Below are 22047 nucleotides of genomic sequence, written 5' to 3'. Positions count from 1 at the left end.
TGAGATAATCATCTTTAATTATTCATCATAGCAAAAACCAATGCCTTGCATTAGACTGATTCCACAGAAAATCAATATTTGACTTATAAAGATGAAGGCGCTCTGGTAATTTTAAGTGACTGTCTATTACATTAAATGTTAAATCTTAAAATTCTATTCTATTCTTCAAATAAGGCAATGACTTATACAGGTGAATTTGGAATTATTAGCCCTCCTGAATTATTAGGCCCACTTTTAATTTTTTCCCCAATTTCTGTCTAATGGAAAGATTTATTCAACATATTTTGAAACATAATAGTTTTAATAACTCATTGCTAACAACTGTTTTCTTCTATCTTCGCCACGATGACAGTAAATAATATTTTATTCGATATTTTTCAAGATCATAGTTTTCAGCTTAAAGTGCTTTTTAAAAGCTTAACTGGGTTAATTAGGCAAGTTAGGCTAATTAGGCAAATCATTGTATATCGCTGTAGACAATCAGGGAAAAAATGCTCAAGGGAGTTAATAATATAGACCTTAAAAGGGGTTTAAAAAATGAAAACTTTTTTTTATTCTAGCTGAAATAATACAAATAAGACTTTTTCCAGAAGAAAAATTATTATAGGAAATACTGTGTAAAATACTTTGCTTGGTAAAACATCATTTAGGAACTATTTAAAAAAGAAAACAAAACTCATAGGAGGGCTAATAAGTTTGACTTCAACTGTATATCTAAAAAGAATTCCTTTTAGGAGCTCTGCCTTATGGCAGCAGAGGTCTGTCAAGAGTTTGCCAAGAATATAATCTTGCTCTACAGTTATTGTATAATAACTTGTAGGAAGTGCATTTGTTATGAAGCCTAGATCTATTACACGGGTGAAAGAAACGACTCATTACTTGCCAAACCGCCATTCACTTCCTGTTTAAGATAAGATTATTTGATGTTGCATTCAATTTAGCTGGAAAATACCCAGCACCTGAAATAAAACTCACACTGGACAGCCCTGATCTGTCCATCTGAAGAACATTCTCCTATGAGAAACTCTCTCTCTCTCTCTCACACACACACACACACCAAGCTTAACAAAGTGCACAATGTACAGTGTTGTCAGTGTTTTGATGAACTACTTTATCAGGAATGCAATGTTTCCATAACACTCTTTCCAGGTGCAGCTACAATGTCGCCTGTAAATGCAGGCAATGTTGTGTACAGGTGTTTTTAACACCTTATGAGGAGCCATGCTGGCCTATAATCAGCCTGACTTGCCTTGCACGCTCTGTGACCTTAATCTGACGTCTATGGGTTAAAAAACAGGCCTGGGTCAAAGCAAAAATCATCGCAACAGTTTTAAACACCCAGTGAGCATTCAAGGACCTTATTTGAAGATCTCACATGTAGTAACCCTAGAAAATTTGATAAAAACTATTAACAAAATAAATTCTTCCACATTCATCCACAACCTGCACTCTGTCCATAACCCCGTGTGATGAGTTTCGTTAGCTAGGCCTTTTCCTTGCTTCACTTCTCATCTCCGTTTTCGTTGATCTTGAATCTCTCCAAGAACTCAGCGTGCTTCTGTCTTAAGATCTCCTGCTGCTTCTTAATGCCGTTCGCTCTGAGGGAAAGCAGAAAGTAGCATGATTAAATAAAATATTTACAGTTCTTGAAGAAATTAGGAGCTGTATTTTATGCCATCGCATTCAAAAGTCCTTGGCTCTCTCAAAATGCAGTTTGGGATTTAATGAAAAGTCGATCATCATTTATTGTATATCAAATGTAAATTAATTAAATAGGCTGCATTATAGTTCAATATTTTATGCCCTTCACTCGCCAACTTCCCTCTGTCTCGTTCCCTTGGATGTACAATACTGTGCAAAGGTCTTAGGGTCCCAGTTATATTTTAGTTTATGCGTTTTAGTAGGGGAATAATGACATTATATATTACTGCTAATTCTCTTAATTAAAATACAACCAGAAAAACAGGTTCTAGTTGGATTTTTGGGGGTCTAATTTGATTTGATCTGCATTTTCAGATCAAAGTTGTCAATAGTTGTCAATGTAGTTGTTATCAATATTGCCTGAATTGATTGGATTTTGAATGCTGAAAAGTGCAAAAAGGTTTTAATTTTCATGTGTAATTCCTACTAGAAAGCACCTAACCTGTAATACTTTTATTTTTCAACAAGATAATGGTCCCAAACACACTGCTAATGTGATGAAATCATATTTGGAGAGAAAAACAGCTCATGAAACAAAGAATGAAAGGAAATGGCCTTCACAAAGTCCAGATCTGAATATACAGTAAGTGCAGGCAAATATTACAGGCCATATGAGATTCACCTGGAGAGCAAAAGAAAGATAGAACATGTTAAATCTAAGTAAGAACTCTTCAAAATGCTAAAACATGCTTGACATTAAAAAGCACAATTGAAAAAAAAAAAAAACTCTGTTGCTTGGTGCTAAAGAGATCAAGTTAAACACAGTTTTCATACTAGTCTTTTGATTCCAAAAGTAATTTTGATCTGATTATTGTGTACATCGGGGGCTCCGGTTTCCACCACAGTCCAAAACATGTGGTATAGGTGAATTGGGTAGGCTAAATTGTCCGTAGTATATGTGTGTGAATGAGGGTGTGTGGATGTTTCCAGTGATGAATATGCTGGATAAGTTGGCGGTTCATTCGCTGTGGCGACCTCAGATTAATAAAGGGACTAAGCCGAAAATTAATGAATGAATTGTGTACATATTTCCCATACTTTTGGTTTGTATATTAAAGGTATAGTTCACCCGAAAGTAATGACCCTGCACTTGCTTCATATCTTTCCCAAAGCTGGTGGGGGCCTAAGACTTTTGCACAGCACTGTACATCTTTGATTACAACAGACAAGTGTCCACTACTGGTGGATCATATAAATGGGTTAAAATTGAATGCCCACTGACCACTTGGTAACTACATTGTTGTGACGTCACAATCGCATTGCATTCTGGGACATATAGGACACAGCCCTGCACTCCAACACCGGTTACTCACTGAAGTACCTGAATGGGAGACCGAATGGAAAAACTAGGTTGCTGTTGTAAGTGGTGTTAGTGAGGCCAGCAGGGGGCGCTCAACATGGTCTGTGTGGGTCCTAATGCTCTGGTAAAAGTGAAGGGGAGCGTCAGTGAGCACCGTCTTTCGATTGAGACGTTAAAGGGAGGTCCAGACTCTCTGTGGTCATTAAAAATCCCATGGCACTTCTCGTGAGAGTAAACCCTGGTGTCCTGGCCAAATTCCTTCCATCGAGGCTTACCCATCATGGCCTCCCAATCATATTCATCCACCAAACTGAGCTATATAAATATGCATTACATTACATAGGTGCTGGAGTAAACATATGAAGCCGACTTGCTCCAAAATCAAAGCGATTGAGGATATGTGCATGTAAGCTTCCATCGTTGACTTGAAGTGGAATGCACTTGACGTTGGGGATTCCCCCAATGGAACAAAGGCAGGGAAATTTGCGAGTGCGTGTCTAAAGGTGAAGCGTAATAGTTTCTTTGGGCGTACTCACACTATGTACAGTTGAGTCCTCCCATCTCCCCCGACGGCCTGCACTCACACTACATTCAGGCCTGTGCACGCTGACGTCATCAATGAGGCGCTGATCAGAAGCGCTCTCGCTCAGCACAGTGGAGATTTCTCTAGTTATATCATTTGAGTCGTTTGATATGCAGTGACGCACAGTCAAATATTTCGCCAAACAGATCAGCCACTTTTGACACTCATAAAGCCCTCGTGCTGCAGGAATTAGGAGGTCTGCTGAAGGTGTGCAGCTTTCATGCAGTGAGGGGTTTCGTCTTTAATAAACTAAGACAGTTTGCGTTCATTAAACAGCAAGAATGATTAATAAACACATATGAAACGGTCCCTTTAAAGTCACGTCTTGCTTTCAGTTTTGGGCTTTGGCGCTATTTGCACTCACACACAAGCGTGTCACGCCAAAGCCCAAGTGAACCAATTCAGAGCACTCACACTTCTCAAACGATTCGGGAAATGAGCCTGGGCAGGGTTCGGATAGCATAGTGTGAGTAGGCCCTTACAGACATCACTAGTCTCTAGTCTAAATGGGTTTCTTAGCCATAACGACTGGTTTTCTGAGTGTGCTAATTTATATATATATATATATATATATATATATATATATATATATATATATATATATATAAAACTAAAACATTGTTTATTTAAACTAAAATTAATTTGTCTGGCCTCAACAACGTCACAGCCAACAACATTACAGTATTATTCAAGTAACGGGCCTCCTTTTAAAGTCTAAAGGTCCTGTGAAGTGCTCTGAAATGTGCATTTGTTATTTGATGTTTGACGTAATCTCAACCGAAACATGAAGAGAGGGTTGGACACTGTAGCTCCTCCCCGTTTTGAAAAAAACAGCCAATAGAGTTTTGTTGTATTACTGCTCTGCCAGTGTGAGTGGTTAAGCTCAAGCACATCAAATGTGAAGAGTCTCGAAGGGGGTGGGCATGTCAGATACTTTAGAGCAGTGTTTCTCAACTGGTGGGTCGCGACAACATTATCAGTGGGTCGCAAAGTGTGTAGTCAAAAGAAACAACTAATGTTTAATTTTTAACTTCTTTGCTTATACCAGACTTTATTTTGAAATGTGCGAGTGACAACTGTACCATTTGACATGTGAAATTTCATTTAATTACAGCAACAAAATTGTCAAATCGCAAGTACGACCCTAATTATGCAAAGTATGGATTTACATATATTGACGACAAAAAAGGCTTAAAATCTCAGTGTGTCATTTGTAGTGATGTGCTCTCACAAAAGCACATTTAGAAACCAAAACTTTTGTCGTTTTTACTTTGTAAATAATTTTTTATAATTTGAGACATTTTGTTAAAAGACAGCAATAAAATATTGTTTTTTTTGTAAGTCTTGGTGATTTGCGTATGATTTATCTGTCACTACTTGTGTATGTTAACAAATAAATACAAATTAATTATAATTCCTAAAATTATATCATAGTTCCTCAAAATTTTGATGACCATGTAAAAATGTGGGTCCCATGGCCAAACCAGTTGAGAACCACTGCTTTAGAGCATTTGATTGGTCAAGATTGCATTAGAAACTGAAGTATGTGATGACGTGAATATATTGTTGATCCACTTAGGCGGAAGTGACGGACTACACACTTTACGGGTCCTATCATACACTTGGCGCAATGTGGCGCAAGGCGCGGCACAATACTTGTTTGGTAGTTTCATCATGGTGCAAGAGTCATTTTGAGGCGTTGCCCTACACTGTTTAAATAGCAAATGCATTAGCGCTCATTTGTGCGCCCATAGGAGTTCTGGTCTAAAAAGGGAGGCGTTCTGAGGCGGACCGCTGGCGCGTTGCTATTTTAAGAAACTATAATAGATTTTTCATTACACCAAAACAAACCCGGTCTAAACTCCGGCGCAGAGTTGTGCCTCGCTTACACACTGCTTAATACGCACAAGAGAGCAATAGGCAAATATCTTTACATATGAAAAAATTTTAATATTAAGGATATATATAGGATATAATAAGAATAGATATAGAATATAAATATAAAGGATTAAAATATTACAAAACATATTATTTTCTAGCGTACATAAATATAAAAAACCACTGCTTTTATGTCTTCTTCATCTCGGGAGGCTTTTTCAGTTCATTCATAACAATTTGCTTTTGTATAATGTTATTATTATTAGCAGTATTATTTATTATATCCATATTTATATTAGTTTTATTAAAAACAAGCTTAGATTTGCCCACCTGTCAGGTTTTAGACCATATGGGGCACAACATGTGTTTTAGAATATAACTCAGGGTTTTGAACACACTTCGTTATTATTGTTCATCTATTCGTTTGCGGAAATTAGAACTGAATTTAGAAATAGTTTTGAAACGAATATTTGCGCTTAACAAACGCAATTAATTATTTATAGACTAATTGATGTCTGTGCGTAAAGGTTTCCCTATCCAAGAGCGAAAGTAAAAGTGATCCATTATCTCTCATTCTCACGCAGTAGATGCTCTGTTTAACAGTTTTCTGTTAAAAAAACTGTTAACTGTTAACTGTTTGCTTGTGAAATGCTAATTTTTTCCACTTAGACTTACTTTGCGTCCTGTAAATAGCAAATGCGCTTATGGCGCGACGCAGCTGGCTTTTAAAGGGAATGGGAGATGAGACTCTAATTGGTTTATTCTCAAAACACACCTATAACTCATTAAGAAAATAAACTCAACCCTTTTAGACTATGTGCCATGGCGCAAAGCACATTTCCCATCCGTAAATTAGCAAAAATGCGTTCAGACACGCCCTGAAAGCCTTTGCGCCGTGCATTTTGCGCTCTGCGCATGGACCGTCAAAATAGAGCCCTACATGTTTATATCAGTTTTATATCTTATGAACACAAATTTTGTTTTGGAGCACACTAGCTTATAGACATCTTAAAAACAAACAAAACTGATACTAATAGCTAAAAAAACTTTCTTTTAATTTCATGGGACCTTTAAAGGAGTACACTTTTAATACAAATAAAAATAATAAACTTATCAGTTTATCTCCTGTTATCAATTTGCATGGATTTAGCTTTACCCAATTCATCTTTGCCAACAAACCTTACGATCAAGTCAGAAACATGATTTACAGAAGCGATCAAGCATTTCCATGTCTCACAACAGCTCTCCTTTACATTACAACAAAGTCTCACATCACGATTTCAAGCGCTACATCTTTTGTTTTCAAACCCTCTGATGTAACGCCTCAGGCTACACACTTCCCAGAGGCTAAACTTTAAAGCACTTCCCACCTGGCTCTTTCTTTCGATTCATTGTAGATCTTGGTGATGACTCTGTCCTTCTCATCCATGAAATTATTATGGACCTCTTCCAGTTTCCTGCATGACAGACCAGCCCAGAGGTCAAAGGTGAACAGATTTACTGCCAACATACATATTTGCAGAGGTGAACAGACATCCACAAGGTGTCCGCGTAACTTTTAAAAGGCCACACGGGCACTGACTGGGGCAATAAAACATTTGATCATTTTTCAAAACATTTCAAGTTCACTCTCTGCTACGCGTCAGCCGAGCAGCGTCTGTTTATGTAAGATGCTTAATCTCAGTCGCCTGAATTCAAGGTGTAAAAACATGTAGCTGATACTGGAAAGCATAACTAAACATCAGGGATTATGGGAAACCAGTGTACACACTCTGCTGGGGTTTGTCTGACTGTGGGACAGACGAAATATCATTATCATGGACTCATCAGAAAAACAATGCATGAACAAAAGAAAACATTTTGCTCTGGGTTTCATGCAAAACATTCATTTATCAGCACGGCAACATCCAGAACAAATATTAGGATGGACTGCTGCTGTACATGTTAGATTTTTTCTGAGCTAGGACTTACCTGAAGCCAAAGTAATGTGCAGAGACGCTGAGGATCATGGCGAGAAAGCAGTAGCCCACCAATCGCATGTTTCTTTTCTTTTTCTTTTCCCTTTCCTCTGGGGTGTTCTCCTGAGGCTGGGCCTGTCTGAACTGCTCCCAGTAACGCATGCTCTCATTAGCCTCCCAGCTGAGAAACACAGACACAAAATAGGTATTACAGCCATTGAGTTTATAATGTAAGCATGGGGTATCCCAAAAGCCTAATTAAGTCACAATAAACAGGTATCTTATATTAACTATCTTAAAGGAACGATGTAAATAGGCTAATTATACAAATGCCCTAGTGTTTGCATTTGAGTGAAATTGCTGGGGATTATTTTCAGTTGCTGCGTAATATCATTGTGCCTGCTGCAGCAAAGTTCTTTATATATTACGATGGAATGAGAGTACAGTTACTAGCCATATCAGCCTTGAAAATAGCAACTTTTCATTTTCCATCAATGCAGTCCACTACAGAAGAGTCAAGCAGCTTTAAATGGGAAAATTATTGAAACTCTTTTATTCATTTTTTATTTTGAACGAGGTGCTAATACCGATTCAATGACTTATGCTAAGCTAAGCTAAAAGTGCTCCCGCCAGACATGCAGATTGGCTGAATGGATTCAAAAATGGTAAAACTCACTGTTTAACTTTATGTGACTTGTAAAATGAGCGTATTTTCAAAATATACAGTTCAAGTCAGAATTATTAGCCCCTTTGAACTTTTTGTTTCTTTTTTTAATATTTCCCACATGATGTTTAACAGAGCAAGGACATTTTCACAGTATGTCTGATAATATTTTTTCTTCTGGAGAAAGTCTTGTTTCTTTTATTTCGGCTGGAATAAAAGCAGTTATTAATTTTATAAAAAACATTTTAAGGTCAAAGTAATTAGCCCCTTTAAGCTATATTTTTTTTCGATAGTCTACAGAACAAACCATCATTATACAATAACTTGCCTAATTACCTTAACCTGCCTAGTAACCCTAATTAACTTAGTTAAGTCCTCATATGTCACTTTAAGCTGCATAGAAGTGTCTTGGAAAAATCTAGTCAAATATTATTTACTGTCATCATGGCAAAGATAAAATAAATCAGTTTTTAGAGATGAGTTATTAAAACTATTATGTTTGGAAATGTGTTGAAGAAATCTGTTCTCTATTAAACAGAAATTGGGGGAAAAACAGGAGGACTAATAATACAGGCTAATAATTCTGACTTCAACTGTAACTGCTCGTATTGTGCACTACCAATCAGTGTTTATTTTTTGTGGACTGAAATAACTGTTTTACATTTAAGATTATAATACTTTTATTGTTGAATTGTATCTTAAAGGAGGCGACGCGGTAGGTTCGAGCCTTGGCTGGGTCAGTTGGCGTTTCTGTGTGGAGTTTGCATGTTCTCCCCGAGTTTGCGTGGGTTTCCTCCAGGTCCAAAGACATATGGTACAGCTGACTGGGGTAGGCTAAATTGTCCGTAGTGTATGAGTGTGAATAAGTATGTATGGATGTTCCTTAGGGATGGGTTGCAGCTGGAAGGGCATCCGCTGCGTAAAACATATGCTGGATAAGTTGGCAGTTCATTCTGCTGTGGCGACCTCAGATTATTAAGGAACTAAGCCTGAAAGAAAATGAATGAATCTTAATGGGACAGAAAATTGTAATTTTACTTTTAATTTATTGACTTACACCCTCAATTGAATTTCAAACCTTTACGAGTTATGAGTCTCTATAAAGCTGAAAACCCGTAACCTATGCCAGAATATACATTTTTGGTAACTATCCCTTTAAAATACGTCTATTAGTGTAACACAGCAAAAATGTAAAAAAATAAATAAATACTATAATTTAATAAATAATATCTTCATTGTCTGACACTAATTTTCATATAGACCTATTTATTTGATATCAAATTATAAATAATATTTGTTTTTCTCCATGACTTTACCAATAAACAGGGGTGTCACACCATAGGACAACAAAACTTAATTTTATAGTGATTACAAGTAAATGAAATATGTGAAAATTTATGAGACAAAAACTTTAAAGGTGCTCATGGGCTTTACAGGGGGCTTCCGTTACATGATCTCGAATGGGGTCCTTCAAATAAATTAATTTTCCAGCGGAATTTCATGATTTAAAATAAGCATATAGTGTCACAACGGAGGACATGCTTTTCAATGACAAAAAAATCAAGTTGCTATATTTTTTAAAATTATTTAGATAAAAAATTATTGCCATTTACTAAAACAGATACAAATTATGAGGTACTTGTTTATGAGGGATGATGAATTTATTTATTTTCATTTTATTTACGAGAGTTTTAATTTAGTGAACAATGCTTGAGACAAAAATTGAAAAACACAGGAGCTTTTTATAACAGGAAGACAAATACATACTGAATCAATACTAGTCAATACTAATTATATTCATGTTTGTCATGTATGACAGAGAAAATGCAACATCATGCCAACAACCCATTTACACAGAAGAACAATGGAAAAGTAGCGCATTGGAATGGAAAAATGCGTTCTGGGTGAATGGCCCCTTAGGCTGATATATGTCAAGCTTGTACTGCTTGACAACACTAACTGGTCTGTAGCTATGGAGCCCCATACGTAAGAGTGTATGATGCATTGTGTGGGACATTCCTCTCATAACCACCATTAAAATTTTTGTGAGAACTTCTGAGGGTCCAGACCAGATAGAATAGCCTTTATTGTCCTCCTGCATCAATGAGTCTAGGGCACCCTGTCACTGATTAGTGGTTTGTCCCACTGTTAGTAAAACATGGATATTTTGACCCATTTGTCCTGCCATAAAAATTAGGTTCTTTTCAAAGCTGTTCTGATCTTTATTTCGGTCCAGCATGGTTTACTTGCTTACCATCTAATCTACTCGGACCTAAATATTTGGCTTTTTTTAGAAGATAATAAGTATTTTCTTCACTGGTCATAATGTTTTGGCTCATCCGTGTACATGGCGATATTAAAGGGTTAGTTCACCCAAAAATGAAAATTTAGTTTTTTATTACTCACCCTCATGTCTTCCCAATCCTCTGAGACCAAATTATTATTTAAATGTTATGAGTTGCTTCAAAACACATCTAGATAAGTGTGAAAGATGTGAAATTAGACTAAATTCGCCAAAATATCTCAGAACAAAGCCGTTTTTACAGGTTTTTTGGTGAGCAAAATTTTACTTGAAGCTTCAAATGATTACAGTTGAACAACTGAAGTTACATGGAATGTTTGACAATAGTTTTGGTTTGATCACAATAACAAAAAGTCATAAACAGAATGCTATATATATATATATATATATATATATATATATATATATATATATATATATATTTACAGTATGGACAAATGACAGTCTATAGAAATCTCCAGTAACACACAAAAAAGATTTGTCGCTAGTCACTTTTTAAAAAATTTGTCACTAAGGGGGTCTGAAAAGTTGCTAAATCTAGCGACAAAGTCACGTAAGTCCCCAGATGTTGGTAATATCTATGGTAAATAAAATTGATATTTTCTGTCTTTTAGTCAATATATTATATAAGAGACTTGCTTTGTTTACCAAATAAAGTGATTCTAATTGGATTTGCATTTTAAACATTAAATAAAAGTTAAAAAGATATTATTTTTTATTTCACATATTAAGGTTATAGTTATGATACTCCCAAAATAATTCAGCAGAAATCTGCAGATTTTTACCAAAATTCTCAGCAGAAACGTCCGCAGACTCCGTCTGGCCCTATTTATTACACTGGAATGACATGAGGTTGAGTAAATAATAAGAGAATAAACATTATTTTGCATGAACCAACCCTTTAAATTCAAGCTTGTTGATTATAAAAAAAATATTGTTTCTCACCTGGGATTGTTGGAGGAGCTGGAGGAGGTTCTGAAGGCCTGACCTCCAGCATACTGGTACCTCAGCCTGAGGTCATAATCCTGTCTGGACCCTTCTTTGCTCAGCACCCTGTACGCTTCATTCAGCTGCACAAACTGTGTGTGCAGACCAGGATTGGATGGGTCACTGTCTGGGTGCAACTGAAGGAGAAAACAGAACTTATCTTTCTTCCCAAATCAAAGCAATCACATTACACTATATAGGTCCAGTTCTCAGTGAATATAGCCAATAATTGTTTGGTGCATTTAAACAAAATCATTTTATTAAGCAGTTATATCAATTCAATAGAGTTTGGTCACGTACCATCTTTAGGAAAAGAAAGATAATGCATTTAAATTTAAACAAGTTATTAAAAAGACTACAAAATGTAATCTATATTTAGTATTTAAAATGTTTAATATTTTTCAGTATTTTTCTTGTTTCAATTATATTTACACATGTAAAATAAAATATAATAATACACAGATACATCTGAGGTATCAGGAGTATGGCCTAATATATATATATATATATATATATATATATATATATATATATATATATATATATATATATATATATATATATATATATTAAGTAATTTTTTTAAAGTATAGAAATACACACACACATATTTACCACTCACCACACCTTCTTCCATTCACACTTGAAAATTATATCATTTTATCAAAATTAGCTCAGGTTTATTCAAAAAATATTAAATATGACTAAAGATATCTCAGCAGTGGAACAGTGACAGTTAAGGGGTCTGAATATGACCTTTTGACCTTTCTTTCTCACTTGTGTTCAATGTCTGTCATATCACTCATAAACCATTTATCTGTTTCTGACTCGGAAACAAAGCACCCACATCACTTGTACCCTCATCTCCTGTCACACACATGCGCACACAAATATGTAGTGGTTCTATCTCGCCGTCACTCTGCTTCCTTTAAACAAAAACAGATCTTTCTCAATTTTCACTCCATTTTTCTCATGGACATACACAGATTTGTTACATTCCTTCTTACTGACATTCTTATTTTATTGCTTCAGTTACTGACAAGTAAAATCTTAATTGGATGGAATTAGAATCAATAATAAATGCCAAATCATTGAGGATTAACGGAAACCAACAAGTCTGCCACAACTGAACAGCGCCCTCTAGGGGAGAGGATGATAAATTATCATTTATCATAATTTTTTCACTAACTTCAAATAATTGACAAAATACAGGATCAATTATGTCTCTGAGAATAAATTCTGAGGATATATATTATTGCGATATAATAAATAACAGTATGCAAGTCTCAAATTAATGCAAAATGTTTTGCTCAGATGCATAATGCTCCCCTTACACCAGGGGTGTCCAAACTCGGTCCTGAAGGGCCGGCGTCCAGCAGATTTTAGCTCCAACTTGCTTCAACACACCTGCAAGGATGTTTCTAGAATGCCTAGTAAGAGCTTGATTAGCTAGCCTAGGTGTGTCTCATTGGGGTTGGAACTAAACTTTGCAGGACACCAGCCCTCCAGGACCGAGTCTGGACATCCCTGCCTTACACCATCAAAGCAATGCTTAATAATTATGAAGACAGCTATATTAGCATTCACACTAGTGTATGAGAACATTCTGGTTATTACAAGTGTGCGGCAGTTTTGTCGCATGTCACTTTTAAGGGTACTATTTCACCCTTTTTTCAAGATTTAAGTCTTTTGTGTCTCCAGAATGTGTCTGCAAAGTTTCAGCTCAAAATACTCATCAGATTATGTATTATACCTTTCTGAATCTGGGAAATTTGAGAAGTGAGGACATTGTAGCTGTTTTTGTTGCCTGTGCCTTTAATGCAAATGAGCTGGTTCTTCCTGCTTACAGTTCCCATGTGTGAGTCAGAGTCATAGAGATCTCTCTGTATTGCTCTTATGTGTATAGCCTTCACGTAGATAAACAGCACAGTGACAGACAAGAATGAAGCTGATCTCCTTTACTACAGTAAGAACTTTCTCAATGGTTATTTGATATATTTGTTGTTTAGTAAATTCAAGACTTTCTGCGACAATGAGAGACTCAATGACGTTATATGCGCACACACACACAGATCGCGTGTTTAACTTTGCATTGTTTTTGCACAGAAAATGTGACAGAATACACATTTATATCCACTGCTCTATGGATATCCGTTAACTTAATGTACAGAAAAAACCTGATTTAACGTCCACAAACCGGGATCGAAGTGTCTTCTTTTGCAATTGTACTGAAATGTGGCTATAGTGATGAATTACAGTGATTTTACTGTCTTTATTACAAACATGCACATTTTTAAAAAGTTTCAAAGTTGTAAAACTTATTATTGACATGCAGATGATCACATATTTTAATTCCAGTTGCTTTGCACACATCCTGTCTAGTGTATATGATTATACGTATTACTATGGAGACATGTTAATATGCGTCTGTCAATCAATCCGGTGGGCGGGGAAACCGCACTCCTATGTCACGTTGTGGTGGGCCTCAAAATTTAAGAGATTTGGATCCTATTTTAACGTCAGGAAATAAAAAAAGAGACTTATTGTGTTTCTATGACTCCAAAATGACAGTTCAGTCCAAACATCTTACAAAAGTTAACTTCCATCATAGGTGCCCTTTAAATGTGCAATAGTGTCAATAGTGTTGGACCGAGTCCCAAAATACTTGCAGCCAAACAGCAGTAAGGGGCGTTTCTAATAACAATAGCAGATCAATCAAAAAGGTGCAAGGTCATATTTGTTTGTGAGTGCTTTCTTTTGAGGGCGCTTTCAAATATCAACATTGTTTGGCAACATTCGCTTAGTGCACCTTTAAATGCTCTTGCTCAATTTAAGTGGATTCTGATAGGCTCAATGTTGTTATTGTTCTTTATTCCAAAAGTATTAATCCTCTGTGTCGGTAAAGGTAGTGTGGCTTCCCCTTTTCTCACAGAGTTATTAGAATGACTATTAAAACAAAGTTATTGTTCTTGTCAATGGTGTGAATTGTTCATTAATATTCATAAATTGCTATCAAACCCACTCAGTCTATAATAAGGTGACATCGAGACTAGACTCTTTAAGCAATATGAAAATACTGCATTGCATTAATGTACCTTTTTAGACTTGTCGAAAAATGCAAACTTAATTTGTTCCAGCGTAGCATCCGGTTTCACCCCGAGAAGTTCATAGTAATTGGTTTGTGACCTGTAAACAGAACAAAAAAGAATTAAGATAAATCATTTCTCAGCACTTGTATTCATAGAGCCAAAGCAGAACAACTGTACACTAATAATTACAAATAACTTAACCAAAAAACTTTTATTTCGCACACTTTGTTAGCCTGATCACTAAAAAATATATATTTTTCTTCATATATTCTAAAGTAAATGTTGTGTTTGTATTGTTCATGTATTGCTATGATGCTTCGGTAAGATGTTTTTGGATGCGTTTGGTGGTTTTTAATTTTATGTGAGTGTTGCTGTGATGTTCTGGGTTCTCAGGTCTCTGTAATATTCTGATTGATAGCTCTGAAAAATGAATGTACATAAATGTAATGGATCAGGATCAATAATCAACACTTTTCACAGTGAAAAATAATCACTGGTTACTTTGTAGGGGTATGTTAGCTCATTAACACAATTCTGTAATTAGCCAATTGAATGGCAGTGACACATCAGAATTTAGGCAAGGTGAAGATGATCTGCTGAAAGCCAGACCAAACATAAAAAATTGAAGAAAGGTCATTTGATTTTTTTGCAAAATGGCTGGTCAGAATATTTGAAAAAAAAAAAAAAAATAATAATAATAATAAAATAAAATTAAAAACGTTGAAACAACAGGCGGTGATAATGACACTTATATTGGGTTCACACCGAACAGGAATTAAGTATTCGCACAAGTAATATTGCATACAAGTCAACATGAAAACCAAGGTGTATTACCGTCCTGCGGTGCCAACAACGCGGATATTTGCCTCATTGCCTTGGTGTGAACCCAGTCATGGCCAATCAAAAAGGCACGCACATTGACTTCACGAGATGAAAACTCTGGCTGTAGTGTCTAGTTGACCACACTGTACCTGGGGTTTTGGAAAATCTTCACCCTGGTCAGTTTTCAGAAAATTTCGGTTAAAGTCACCCTATATTCCATTTTCATGTCAACAAACAGTGAAATTGTATAGGAGATGTGGTCGGTAGATGACCAGCTAAAACCAGCTTGACCAGCCTAGCCAGGCTGGGAGACCAATGAAAACCACCTATGTCCATCTGATACCAGGCTGGTCAAGCTGGTCAATTCCTGCCTGACCAGCTAAGATCAGGAAATGTCCAAAACCCATCTAAAACCAGACTGGTCAACCAGCTTAGGCTAGTTTAAGCTGTTTATTTCAGCAGGAAAAACGAGACAACAGATAATTGGGAAAACGTTGTCCAGCCAGATTAGTTTTGATTTCATGCTACTTGCAGAATGTTAATGCACTATGTGATAAAGATAAAAGCATCTAAGGAGTTCACTGAACTCAAATGGTCTCCACAGTCAGCAGATCTCAATTCAATAGAGCACCTTTGGGAACCTTTGGAACAAGACATTTACATCAAGAGAATTAGCAGACGACTAATCTGCACCAACTCCTTGAAACTATCAAAGGTCAAAACGGATCAAAATCTCTGAGGAATGTTTCCAGCACCTTGTTGAATCTATGATGTAGCCCTGAATGTAAAAGTGGACCCAAGTGTACGTAAAGGGTTAGTTCAACCAAAAAAGAAAATGACTGAAATCTAATTAATTACCCTCATGGAATTTCATGGACCTTTTCATCAGCAAAACATAAGTAAGATTCTTTTAGGTGAAACCTGAGAGCTCCCTCATCCTCCATAAACAGCAAGATTCCCAAATCGTCATGAAAAATACCCCCTTGAAGAATCCTAAAACAAAAATAACTATTCAGCAGTTTCTTCTCTTTATTGTCAATAAAGGGTGCACGCTTACATGTCGAGCTTTGCCGCAATTCTGACGCCTCTTATAACCTCAGATGCGCCTGTGTTTTGTTTCGAACAGAGGAAGTCATGCACGCGTGTCTGAGGGGTGTACATCACTGCACAGTACTCAGAAGCATGCGCCCTATACTGACACAAAAAAGAAACTGAAAAATAAAGTTGTTATTTTCTTTTATGTGCGCAAAAATGTGTTCTTGCAGCTTGATGATATTCCAATATCACCCCTGAAGGCATATGATCTGTTCTAAGATTTTCTTGGTATTTTAATGAGTTGGGTCTCAAGGTTTGTTCTTCACTTCTGCCAATTGGTGAAGTTTTGGTTCCTTACCACTGTTTCCTCTGACTTGCTTGTTAGGGGTTGTCGGAGCTGCTCTTCTGTTGCTCGTCCTTGACTTTTGTATTAAACTGAACTGAACTAAAGTGAGGCGGCACGATGGCTCAGTGGTTAGCACTGTCACCTCACAGCAAGAAGGTTGCTAGTTCAAGTCCAGTTGGCATTTACGGAGTTTGCATGTTCTCTCCGTGCTCACGTAGGTTTCTTCCGGGTGCTCCGTTTTCCCCCATAGTCCAAAGACATGCACTACAAGTGAATTGAATAAACTAATCCCACTTGTTAAGTCGTGACGTATTGGTGAAGTATGGAATACTGTTTTCAGGTCCAAGCTGCCACTCATTTTAATTGAGAAAATATTTGTTCATGGACACTTTTTAGTCCTATCACACAATAAAGTGAATTTTATATAACATCATGGTGTACACAACAGTCTCTGGACTTGCTGCATCACAAATGCCAAAACTTTAACAAATTATAAAACAAATTTATCACTTTTTGGCCATCGGATATTAGGCATGGACATATAAATTGCTATCGCGCTTTTCGAAAGTATTACAGTGCTTTGTAAACATTTATTACTACCATTTGATGAGTTTCCCCATAAAATTTGATAGAGCGCTTGGACCTAGAAGCCGCTTTGCCTGATGTCACGCTTAACAAGTAGTTTAGCCATAGTTTGTGAGTGTTGGTGTGAATATGAGAGTGTATGGGTGTTTTTCAGTACTGCGTTGCGGCTGGAAAATTAACAGGACATTTTTGGGTGAACTATTCTTTATGGACCGATGAATGTTTACAGGGCGCAGTGGGTAGCACGTTCGCCTCACAGCAAGAAGGTCGCTGGCTCGATCCTTGGCTCAGTTGGCGTTTCTGTGTGGAGTTTGCATGTTCTCCCTGCGTTCGCGTGGGTTTCCTCCGGGTGCTGCGGTTTCTCCGTTTTTTTTTGTGTGTATGTTTCCCAGAGATGGATTGCGGCTGGAAGGGCATCCGCTGCGTAAAAACTTGCTGGATAAGTTGGCAGTTCATTCCGCTGTGGCGACCCCAGATTAATAAAGGGACTAAGCCGACAAGAAAATGAATAAATGAATGAATGTTTACACTTAAACTTTCTGTTAATGTTGGGTTGAAAGGCGAGCAAAATAATGCAACCAGTAAATGTGCCAATATTACATACTTAGTGCATTAATAAACCTCGTGCTTACTGTTTATAGTTGTTAGAAAATAAATGAAAATCATCATAGAAAAAAGGGAAAGGTTATTAGTGTACCCATCAAAAATCAAAAGTAAGTTTAAAAATTTAGTTTCTTTAGTGAAAACACAAATAAATGAATTAAACTGAATTTCAACAATGACATTTGTTCTAAACCAAACTGAATATGATTTAATTTAACTAGAACTACAACAGCATTCGACCACTACTCTCCTGCATGGCTGATTTGCTGGAATGTTCCACTACCTGAAATATTGTTACAGCTTTTTATCCCTCCATCTTTTTTCATTACTCGTCTTCATCTATGGCTTGTGAAATGGGTCCATTGGGTTAAGAGGGCTCTCAGATTTCATCAAAAATATATTCATTTGTATTCCAAAAATAAATGAATGCCTCAGAGGTTTGGGATGAAATAAGGGTGAGTGATTAATAATATAATTTTCATTTTGAGTGAGCTAACCCTTTAATTATAGAGGCTAGTGAGTGTTTTTGTATGTGTTTTACATTTTTGGCAGCTACATTTCTAATTACAGCTGAAATTAAAACGTTGTGCATTTTTAAGAAATTAATACAATTATGTCCTGCATACCTGTGTGCAGCAGAGAGAGAAAACAGCCGCTGAGAACTTCTACAGTACCAAAAACAAGTCTGACAGAGCCGAATATGAGCCTCCCACTGCATGATGATCTCAGAAATATAAACTACATAAATGGGAATCTGAAAAACAGGGGAGAGGTATGTTAGTGCACACGAGAAACCATCACACACAATTGAAAACTACACATTTATTTTACGGGCATTTATTTAGCCATTTCAGCATGTTCGATGTACCTTGTTTTGTTGTAGTTTCAGCATACAATAGTACTTCCCGGGTGAAGCTCTACTATGTTGTGTTTAAGTTTAAGCAACCTGAATGCTTGTTGTGTTTGGATTAAACTTCATCACTCTGAATGCAAGCTGTGATTGGACGATGCTTGATCGTGTTTAATGTATTGTGTTCAGTGTTGTGTTAGCTTGAAGCTTTATCATGCTGAATGCACATTTTGTTTGAGTAAGGTTTTATCATGATGAATGCGTGTTTTGTTTGAATGAAGCTTTACATGTTGAATGCATGTTGTGTTTTGGTGTGACTTTACATACCGCTCAGCAGGATCCCATTGAAAGGCAGTGGGTCAGCAGCTCTGCGGGAGATCCTGAATGGACACGAGAGATTACACACATACATAACATAGTCTGGGGCTCTTTTTGACATCTAATATTCTTGTATTTGTTCAATTACAATAGCATCTTAAACCCTAGCTATTTTATTAGGGTATGTTTTCACATGATAGGTCAAGTTTGGTCTCCAAAAGTAAATTGTTTACGATTTTAGTGGCATTTTCCAATGAAAATACACGCAAAATCAGTGTAATGCATGTGTTTCCTGTCCAAACATACACAAAAGCAGAACCTGGACGACAAATCCAATCTATAACCGTTAAATAAAAATATGACAGCTGTCAAAGGCCCTATGAAAAAGTACTATAGTAATCTTTAATAAAATATTAGTGTCCAAATAGATCCATACTATAGTAGTTAAATTAACATGTTGTGGTTATTTTACCGGTAGAAAATATGGTTAAAAACCAACTAACGTTACAGAAATAAAAACTAATTACTGTAGTTTTTTCAAACTATAGAATATACCAGATTTTACTGTAGTAACAACTAAAGTATAACATTACAGTGCACTAGATATAAGTATGTTGTATTTATTAACAAAGAGTTTCAAATACTGTAATATAATATACTACTATACAGTAGTATGGTTAAAAACACTATAATACTTACTATAACGTCCTATATTATTTTATCATATGGGAATATATTGAGCTAACAAACTATACAGCCTTTCCCCCCGCAAAACCACAAATGCGCCCAAAAGTGCTGTCTATGTAGTCACCACACTTTTGAGACACGTCCATTGATCAGCAAACTCAAATTAGCAGGTAACGACAGCAAGGCTGTTGTTAAAATCTAAACTGTATTACTATGACACGATTTTATAACGTATATAAAGAATTCGTAACGCAACTCATGCATGTTTTGAGGCATATTAATCAGTTCCTGTGACAGAGATGCACTTTCCACTCGCTAGCTTAGCCGCGATGCTAAAAACAACAACAAAGTCATGGGAAACGTGTAGCTTAGCACACGAATGCTGTTCAAATCAGTGTAATTCGTATTAGTAAGTCATAAATCAGCGGATTAAACACAAATAATGGCGTCACCTTCATTCATGGAGACGCGCAGGTCAGCTGTGGATGTTCTGTTGCTTTCATAACGCTTTACAAGCGCTGTTACATAAATGGCCAATATGTGTTTCATGACAGTTGCATGTCAGGAACTGTTTGCACCACTTATACCTGTTCTGAATGGGTTATTTACATTATTTATATATTTTATTATATTTTAAAGAGCACTATATATATAACACATGAAGAAATATACTAATATTAGAATATACAAGTAAATATTTTTAAACCATAGTAAAGTAATTGAATTAATCTGTTGTTCTATAGTTATTGTGGTAATATAATTATAGTAATACAATTACCTAATACTGTACACATTTTTCTAAAACAATGCATATTGATATGAGTAAAAACTAAAGTATATAGGCCTAGTACAGTATATTTTACACTTTATCACTATATAGTTAATACTACAGAATGCTGTTGTAGTGTTGCAAATTTAATGCTAGCGCTTTACTATAGTATGGTTTAAAAATACAATATTTTCTTCAAATTACTGTAGTGTTTTTATGTGAGATCCAACTCCCTAACAAAAATTAACCATGGTTTTATTATGGTAAAGTTATGGATAAAAAATGTTGTACTACAATTTTTTTTAACTATAATTTACGACAAATATCATGGTTTAACTATGGACACAAAGACAATAAGCATTTTACATGCAGAGCTCAAAATATGATTAAAACCAATAGTAAAAAAATCTGAAAATCATATAGTCAATATATATTTTTGTCTGTCATGAAACTGTAGATGTTTTCAAGAAGATCTGCTGAAGTTCAAACTGGGCATAAAATGGTGGAAAAGATGATTTACAGTAAATAACTTTGAGCATGGCTGGTTGAAAGGTCCGGGTACTTCAGAAACTGCAGATTTACTGTGATTTTCATAAACAATCATCTCTAGGATTTAATCTAAATAGTAGGTGAAAATACCTTGTTGGTAACAGAGGACAAAGGAGAATGACCAGGCTGGTTCAGCTGATAGAAAAGCAGCAATTCAAACAGTACAACCAAGGTTTGCATAAGAGCAACTCTGAAAACACAATGCATCAAACCTTGAAGCAGATGAGCTACAGTAGCAACAGCAGAAGAGCAACCAGTGGCAGTGCATACAGCTGAGAACAGATAATTTACACAGACTCACCAAGTTTGGACAATAGAAGACTGGAATATGATTGCCTGGTATTATGAGTTCCAGTTTATGCTGCAGATTTCAGATGGAGTCAGAATTTGGCGTAATTAACATGAAAGCATCCACCTTGTCTTGCATGTATGGTTAAAGCATAGGTGTCAAACTCGATTCCTGGAGGGCCGTAGCTCTGCACAGTTTTGCTCCAACCCTGTTAAACACAACTGATCCAAATAATCAAGGTGTTCATAAGAGTCATGAACACCTTCATTAGTTGGATCAACTGTGTTTGAACAGGATTGGAACAAAACTGGGCAGATCTGCGGCCCTCCAGGAATCGAATTTGACACCTAGGGGTTAAAGGAACACACATTGTAGGTGCAGAGATGTTAAGGAGCACTTAAAGAAAGTCTCCCTCTAGGTAAATTCCAATGTGGCCACCTGCATGGTGTGTGCCTGCTGCAGCATTGGTATGGCAAAAAGTTCCTTGATCATTACACCGGAATGAGACTTAAGTTCCTTCCCATATTGACCTATAATATAGCAACAGTTCTATTTCTGTTAGTCTTAGGACACAATGCAACTACAGAAGAGTCTAGCTTTAAATAGGAAAATTATCAAAACTCTTTTTTTTTTTTTTGAGTGAGATGCTAATGGTCTAATCCGATTCTATGATTTATGCTAAGCTAAGCTAAAAGTGCTTCTGCCAGACTCAGCGATTAGTTGAATGTATTC

The 22047-nt window shown here is 36.3% G+C and overlaps 1 protein-coding gene across 1 annotated transcript; it reads right to left on the bottom strand.

Annotated features, from left to right (window-relative positions):
* On the bottom strand, window positions 1-20223 carry dnajc4 (DnaJ (Hsp40) homolog, subfamily C, member 4). The gene is given in 8 exon segments (NM_212677.1): window positions 1-1598; window positions 6833-6919; window positions 7434-7601; window positions 11332-11510; window positions 14469-14559; window positions 18480-18607; window positions 19031-19083; window positions 20161-20223. Coding segments are annotated over 6 exon segments (714 nt in total). The 5' UTR covers window positions 18572-18607; window positions 19031-19083; window positions 20161-20223; the 3' UTR covers window positions 1-1501.
* Window positions 20224-22047: the final 1824 nt, after the last annotated feature.

The sequence above is a fragment of the Danio rerio genome, chromosome 14 (genome assembly GCF_052040795.2).
Source record: "Danio rerio strain M-AB ecotype USA chromosome 14, GRCz13ab, whole genome shotgun sequence".
Lineage (NCBI taxonomy): Eukaryota > Metazoa > Chordata > Actinopteri > Cypriniformes > Danionidae > Danio > Danio rerio.
The sequence above is the reverse complement of the archived record's forward strand: the minus strand, read 5'-3'. Positions and strand labels throughout refer to the sequence as shown.